At 35.1% G+C, this 7,934-nt stretch overlaps 1 protein-coding gene across 2 annotated transcripts; it reads left to right on the top strand.

Annotated features, from left to right (window-relative positions):
* The first annotated feature begins 3,632 nt into the window (after positions 1-3,632).
* Positions 3,633-7,934, top strand: tnfsf18 (TNF superfamily member 18). Of its 2 annotated transcripts, none has more exons than XM_051099060.1 (3): positions 3,633-4,064; positions 6,404-6,464; positions 7,063-7,934. In XM_051099060.1, the coding sequence occupies exons 1-3, from the start codon at positions 3,870-3,872 to the stop codon at positions 7,401-7,403; spliced, it is 597 nt and encodes a 198-aa protein (XP_050955017.1). In that variant the 5' UTR covers positions 3,633-3,869; the 3' UTR covers positions 7,404-7,934. The 2 variants fall into 2 exon arrangements, with proteins under 2 accessions (XP_050955017.1, XP_050955010.1); XM_051099053.1 differs by having other exon boundaries at positions 6,401-6,464.

Here is a 7,934-nt window from a genome sequence, read left to right as displayed (position 1 = left end):
CAATGAGGCTATTAAGCATGCTTGCACACGCAATGAGTTTGTCTTGGTGTCAGAAGCTTCCAGTACAAAAAAACAAAAAACAAAAAAAAACAGGTATAAAATATAAAAATATAACGAATAAAATATAAAAATGTATTAAATACAAACTAAACAAAGGTTCACGTTCAACCCCTATAACCTGAACGTGATTTTGCGATCGCTAACTAATTTGTCTATTATATAATCTGAATGTATTACTTTTGGATGGACGGGAATTCTGATTCTGACTTTTGGTCGCTGTTCTTAGTGTTTCATGAACTTAAGTTAATTGAATGTGTTTTCAACACTTTTCTATTATTTTAATTTCAAATCTTTTAGAAAATACATATAAACCAAAGTCCAATACACATAAAACGTACAAAACATAGTTCAAGACTGTTGTTGGCCTATACAGGCTGCATCCAACATATAGAGATGACTGGATGTTGTCAGTCAAAAAAGGTTACAATGGACTACTTTTGCTTTAGCCACCAATGTGTGTGTGCTTGAAAGTGAAAATGAAATGTATGTTACCTATATAAAGGGATGTTTCGACATGGGAATATCTGATACTTGTTAAAAGATTTAATCCCAGAGCCCAATAAATTAAATGGATGGTGTGTCTCTTTGTTGTCAGCCGTTTTAAAATTAAAGCAGCAAATCCTTCCCTTTGACATTGTACATTGTCTCACCCTAAAAATCCCCCATGGGCTTTATCTCACTTAATGCACGCCATCTTTAGTTGTTCCACTGAAAGCATTTCAAAGTAGTGATGTTGTGATATAACTGACACTCTTAAAAATTATTATGGCATCTTTGGTTCCACAAAGAATCTTTAACATCTGTGGAACTTTTCTATTCCACAAAGGTTCTTTGTAGTGGTTCTTAAGATTATTAAAATGTTCTAGAAAAAAATCACTCTTTAAAGAACTGTTCACCGCATCGGACTTTTGCCTAGTTCATAAGATCATTAGGTGTACTGTCAACACGGTCAGTTGGATGGAAATTGAGTAGGAGAGACAAATGTCAGTCGTAGACACATGGTACCATCGCCATACGTAACTTTCCCCACACATCTCAGGTGTTTTTTTGTTTTTTTTTTGATAAGATAGAGGATCCACCCACAAGTGTGACCAACACATCTAACCTCAATCGCCCTAGATAGATGACCTAATCTTCGCAATGTGCCTCAGTGTCTCTTTCGGTTCCTCTCAATCAAACTGATCTAAACAGCAAGGTTCCTCTTTTGATTTTCTTCTTCACTGATTTATTATCTCACTCAGGGCCTTAAAAGCTGGGAAAATCTCTTGTGGCTTTGGAAAGTGTTGATATTTCATCATTTCTTTGAGGTTTACTGGTTTGTTATTTGTCTGCAGGTGTCATGAAACACTTTGTCTGGCTGTTGATAAATAGCAAGAGTCATACGTATAGAGAATGTGTGGCATTAAACTTTCACAGGTAGACCACAGAGGTCAACATAAACTCACACACACACGTTGGGTTTCCATGTTTTATGGGGACATTCCATAGGCGCAATGGTTTTTATAATGCACAAATTGTATTTTCAATCCTCTTCCCTTAAGCCTACATCTAAACCAACCCCTCATAGGAAACTTTCTGCATTTTTACATATTTTTTCAAAAAATCATTCTGTGTGATTTATAAGCTTGTTTCCTCATGGGGACCAAAAAATGTCCCCAAAAGGACAAGGATTTTGGATATTGCCATCTTTGTGGGTACTTTTTGTCCCCAAAACGTAGTGTATACCTGTACCACACACATACACGTTATTTAAAATGTTTTGGTTTGTTTGCTTAATTACATGACATAACTTGCAATGACTTCTCAGTGTAAAATTAATTCTAGGGAAGCTGAGGGAGGATCCGGAGAGAATATTACTAACTTGACGATTCTTTGCTACAAATAATTTGCCATTAATTTTCATATTTAGGCCTTCTGCATGATTCTACGTCACATAAGGGAAAGCCACAACTGGGTCATATCATCAGATGTGTAATCACATATAGGTTACGTGTTTTTTTTTTATTCAGAAAAGTCTTGAGACGCAAAATCGTCAATAGCCAACAGTGCAAATGTATAGACAGCTTTGTATACAACCATATTAGAGTGGATATCACAAAACCTGTCAAGAAGATTTTTAGCTTATTGTACAAATTAAAACAAGAAGAAATGAGCTTATGAATAAATAACTATTTTTGACCTACTAATATTTTTATTATAATTTTCTTTATTATGATTTTTTCGAGGCAATGCAATACAATGCAAAAAAAAAAAATAAATAAATACACACACATTACGCTATTTCTTTCTTGTTTCATCTTGATTTTATATTTTTACTGTAAAAAAAAATACAAAATAGCAAAAGTAAAACAATAAAAAAATAGAGTTATATAGATTTTATATTATTAAATTAAATTAAAGAATCACAAAAAACTCAAAGGTACAACACCCGGATGCTTTGCAGTATTATATATTTATACACATACACTACCATTCAAAAGTTTAATGTTAGTAAGAATTATTTTCATCATTAAGACATTTTTGTTCAGCAGCGACACATTAAATTGATCAAAAGTGACAGTAATGACATTTATGTGGTCACAAAAGATGTCTGATTTAAAACATATGTATATATACTGTTCTATTAAACTTTCTATTTATCAAAAATTCTCAAAACAAACGTATTATGGTATTGCCATAACTTTTTAACACTTATAATAATAAGAAATGTTTCTTAAGCAGCAAATCAGCATATTAAATGATTCTAAAGAATCATGTGAAACTGAAGACTGTAGTAATGATGCTGAAAATTCAGGTTTACGTCACTAGAATAAATTACATTTTAAAACATATTCAAAGAGAATCTAGTGGTTTTAAATACTAATAATATTTCACAATATTACTGTCCGTACTGTATTTTTGATCAAATAAATGCAGCCTTGGTGAGAGCTCTTTCAAAAACATCAAAACATCTGACCCTGAATGATATTGCATGTAGAATTTCTCTTTATTATGTATTTATATATTTTCATATATAACTTGGACATTTTATATTTCATCCATTCACATTTTCCACAATGTCTTATTAACTGTATATGGATGTCTAAGTTAATATCTGTTTATTCTATATACAAACACTTTGATGGATCAGCATCCTGTTGTTATTACATGTCAGAACATGTTAAATCAGAATAACAACCTATGCAAAAAAATAAACATGGCACATATAGCTTAGTACCAGTCTAATGCAGTGTGGTAAATGTGGTGGCTGCCACAAGACAGGATATGTTCCTTACGTTCTAAACATGTCAGTACAAGCTCACTTCGGCCACTGAACAAGTCATGGCAAGAAAAAAACGAAACCTGCACCTGTTCACAACAGCGCAATTTATGCTTCAGTACAGGTCTCACGTAGTGCGTCACATGTGGTCTACAGAATGTGATGGTTTGTAGTGTAAAAACTCCCAGCAGTCTATTAAAGGGACTATGACACCTGCTTCCCTCCGCTTGACAGCGAGTAGGAGGGCCTGTCCCTGCCCAGATGAGAGGTGTTTCATATTGCATATATCACCCATGCTTTAGGGGAAAGTACACTACAGCGCTCCTCTTGGACATCTGCTGAGAAACTCTAAACAGGAACACAGACACTCACTTACACAAACACCAAGCCATCATACAGGAAGCTTGACACATTCTGAGGTTTGTCTACGGGCCAACCAGAAGACGAGAGGTGGAGGCCACGCTCATTCTACATCATCAATCCCAGTGTTTTCGACTCAGTTTGCTCACTCGTCTCTTACACTTGACCTGCACTGAGCCTGTCGGGCGTCATGTCTCTATCTGCCGAGTACTACACTGATAAAACAGGTGACAGGGGTGGAGGAGGTGGAGCAGCTGCTTTGGCACATCAGAGGAGGCTGATCCAGGGATTGCTTGTTTGGGCCACCCTGCTCACTCTAGGCTTGGGGGTATCAATAACTCTCCACTTCATTCACAGAGATTCGCCAGCTTCAAGTAAAGTGACGGTATGGTTGAATTCTGTAATCTACATTCTTAAAAGTAAAGCTTCTTTACTGGCTTTGATGGTTCCATGAGGAACCTTTAACATCCATGAAACCTTTTCATTGGTTCTTTATAGTGTAAGTATATGGCCAAAATGGCATTGCTGTGAAAACCCTCCTTTTGAAATCTTTATTATATGTTTAAAAATTAAATTAAAACGAAGAGAAATTCAAGCAAGTGTGTCCAAACTTTGAACTGGTTACACTGTTTCAGATTCTATTGTGTATTGCATATCTGTATATTGGTGGGATACAGTCAGACCACAGCAGCTGCTGACTCACGACCGCAGTTGAGGGGAACACAGATATTTGTAATCACAGCATGCTTATATTTACAGACAGGACGGACTATATAGAAATACAGAAGCGCAAATAAATGTATCATTAAAAATATCATTTATTTATAGATGCTATTTTGGTCCCAGCTTAAAAAGCAACATTTTAGTAATGACACTCTTAAAAATAAACATTCCATTTTGGGTTCCTCAAAGAACCTTCCAGTGAACAGTTCCTCATTTTGTTTCATTTAAATGGTCTAAAGAACTTTTCCCCTATAAAGAACTTGGAAAAATTCCATGGATGTTAAAGGTTTTTCATGGAACCATAAATGCCAGTAAAGAACCTGATGTTTGGTTACATTTAGCGGATGTACATTCTTAAAAATAAAGGCCCCAAAGGGGTGATTTTGTACCATTGATACCATAGAAGAACCATTTTTGCTTCCCCAAATAACCTTTCAGTGAACCGTTGTTAAAAGAACCATTTTAAAGAACATTTTAAAAATCTAAAGAATCTTTTCCCACTATTAAAAAAACCTTTTCTGCATTTGAAAGGTTCCATGGATGTTCAAAGCTCTTCATGGAACCATCAATTCCAATAAAGGATCTTTATTTTTAAGAGTATACTCTTAAAAATAAAGATTCTTTATTGGCATTGATGGTTCTACAAAGAATCTTTGACATCCATGGAACCTTTCCAAGTACTTTATGGTGATTTTTAAAATGTTCTTCACACTAAGACAAAAACAATGGATCTTTTTGGAACTGTTGACTAAGGTCCTTTTATGGGATCACTGCGAAAACACCACTTTGGAATCTTCTTTTTGAAGAGTCTGAATGAAGTTCTAGTGGATGTGCAGGCATCCCAGCTGAATACTGACATTTCAAACCTTAATTACTCATTTTTATCATTTATTTCAAACACGCACCACTGTAATATATTTTTATAAAGAGCTCTGTAGTCGTACAATAAGTAACCATGCAAGTGCCATACAATACGGTGAGTCATTTGTATACAGTAAGGAAACAGCTCATTCGGTGCCAATGTGGAAACTCAGTATCAATATTGGAGATATCACTATCAATCATCACGTCTCTTTCCAGCTCAGTGGAGCGAACTGACTTTGCAGAAGATGCTTTTGTTTATCTGAACAGCTTAGAGTAATTAGCCATGATATCATGCTAGTTGAAAGGTTGAATCTTGTGTGGTTACCACATGAGCATGTCCAAACATGTGCACGCATAATTCAACACCATAGAAAATAAGAAATGAAACTCCCTATTGATACAGATCAGCATCTGATGCAATTTCTCTTTACCATCATTTTTGAGTCACAGCTTTGTTTTCTATATATCACTATTCTAGTTGTGCTCAGTTAATAAAACAAAAGAAATTATACTTTTGGCTAACTTTTAGAAGATTAGGATGTGGTAGCATTAGAAAGGTTAACTGGTGGTTTCATTCAAAAGTAACACCTATAAGATATGAGAACCTGTTCTGATGTTTGAAAACGAAATTGGTTTAGGTCTGAAACTATACTTTCTCTTGAAATGTTTTTTTTTCCACACACACACAAAGAAAAAAAAAGTAGATGTAGACGTATCGGACGGGTGAAGACAAACCAGTAACCACAGAACAGCAGAAGAACACATCATGACATCATTCCACTGAGGGGAAATGCCACTCTACCACCCCTCCTCTTCCCTGATAATGTTTTTCAGTTTTTTTGTCTGACGTCAGAAGCACTTCATATTGCATAGTTGTATCTTTTACATACATTTGAAAACACTATTTTGGACTGGAATGAACTGGAGAACGTATTATCACTGAGGAGTCTTGCAGTTAAACCACCTTAGCAACATCTAATTGCCGTCTCTATACATCTATGAAATCTTAAATGTTCAATAAATGTTTAGTGCTCAAGCTTTTGACAAGTTTCTTAAAATTTCAGTCATTTTAAGTCAATTTTCAGCATTTTACAGTGTGAGAGAGATGGTATAAACAAATTCTTTTCGCTTTAGCAGGTTCCAGCAGACAACCAAGCTGAGTCGAAAGATTCTTCTCTTATGCGATTCGCACCAGCCTGTAAGTCAGTATTTTGAACCTTTTAGACTTTTAAGAGTTCAGAGAGATCTCTTTGTCTTCAGTTTGCATAGTAGCCACCACAATCCAAATAGTTTAAAATATACCATTGTCTTTTCATTATGCAGCAAAATCTAAGATATATAACACAATAAAGTAGAGAAATATGCTAGTTTATTGATTTAAATATATAATATCTTTTAAAAGTTTAGGTTGGATATGATTTTTTGAAGTTTTTAGAAAGAAGCCTCTTATGCTCACCAAGGCTGCATTTATTTGATTTAAACATATTATAAAAACAGTAATATTGTGAAATATTACTGCAATTAAAAAATGTTTCCTATTGTGATACATTTTAATATGTAATTTATTCCTGTGATGCAAAGCTGAATTTTCAGCATCATTACTCCAGTCTTCAGTGTCACATGATCCTTCAGAAATCATTCTAATATGCTGATTTGCTGCTCAAGAAATATTTCTTCTTATCATCAATGTTGAAAACAGCTGTGTTGCTTAATACTTTGAAAAAACTGTGATTCAAAAGAACAGCTTTAATTTGAAATATTTTTTTAGAATGACCTTTCTGTCTGCTTGCTCACAGGGGATCGGAGAGAGAATGTGACGTTTCTCACGTGGACAACAAATAATATAGGTTTCATCAAGGGAAAGCAAAATCTGACGGTAACGAAGCATGGCGAATATTTCCTGTACCTGCAGCTTACCCTTGACCATCAGCAAAAAGCGAAGCATACAATCACTGTGCGATCACAAAAACAAGAGATTTTAAAAGGTTTTATCAATGGATCAAAATCTGTCTTCATGGCTAATGGCATTTTCCTGGATAACGACGATATTCTAACTGTGACCTGCGAGCCAGGAGCCAAAATCATGGACTCTCACGCTGAAAGCTACCTGGGTGTGATCAAGCTTAATTCAACCTGAATCTATTTCAAAGACTGAAATGGATTTCTGACAGTATTGAATGTGGACTCACTCTGCACTGATCTGCTGGGTTTTAAAGTACACTGAAGGCAGTGTACGACATGTTAGCTTTTTTATTTATTTCCTAAAGTGACATCTCCAAAGCTCTCTGCCTTTATTGCACTATAGTTAAGCTCTTCCACACTCAATGGATGAAGTCTTATTGAATGTCCATGTGTGGCCGAAATTTGATTGTTACCAATGTAAAATTGGCACCCTAATGATGCACTTTATATATATACACACATGCATGTATATATATTTGTGTGAAACCGACCCTTTGCTAAGGCCCTGAACTGCTCCAAATATTTCTTTAACACACTCATTTAGGTATTGTGAATTCCTTCGTCCACACTACAACAAACACCTGAAGTTAGCAACATACTTTTAGCAAATGTAGGTCTCCTTACTGAGGCTAAACATGTTTGTTTGAGAATTGTGATCAACACATCATTTCTGCAGCTAAAGGCCAATAAACACTGATTGTTTTCT

The sequence above is a fragment of the Labeo rohita genome, chromosome 3, assembly GCF_022985175.1.
Source record: "Labeo rohita strain BAU-BD-2019 chromosome 3, IGBB_LRoh.1.0, whole genome shotgun sequence".
Taxonomy (NCBI): domain Eukaryota; kingdom Metazoa; phylum Chordata; class Actinopteri; order Cypriniformes; family Cyprinidae; genus Labeo; species Labeo rohita.
This window is presented reverse-complemented; position numbering and strand designations above follow the sequence as displayed.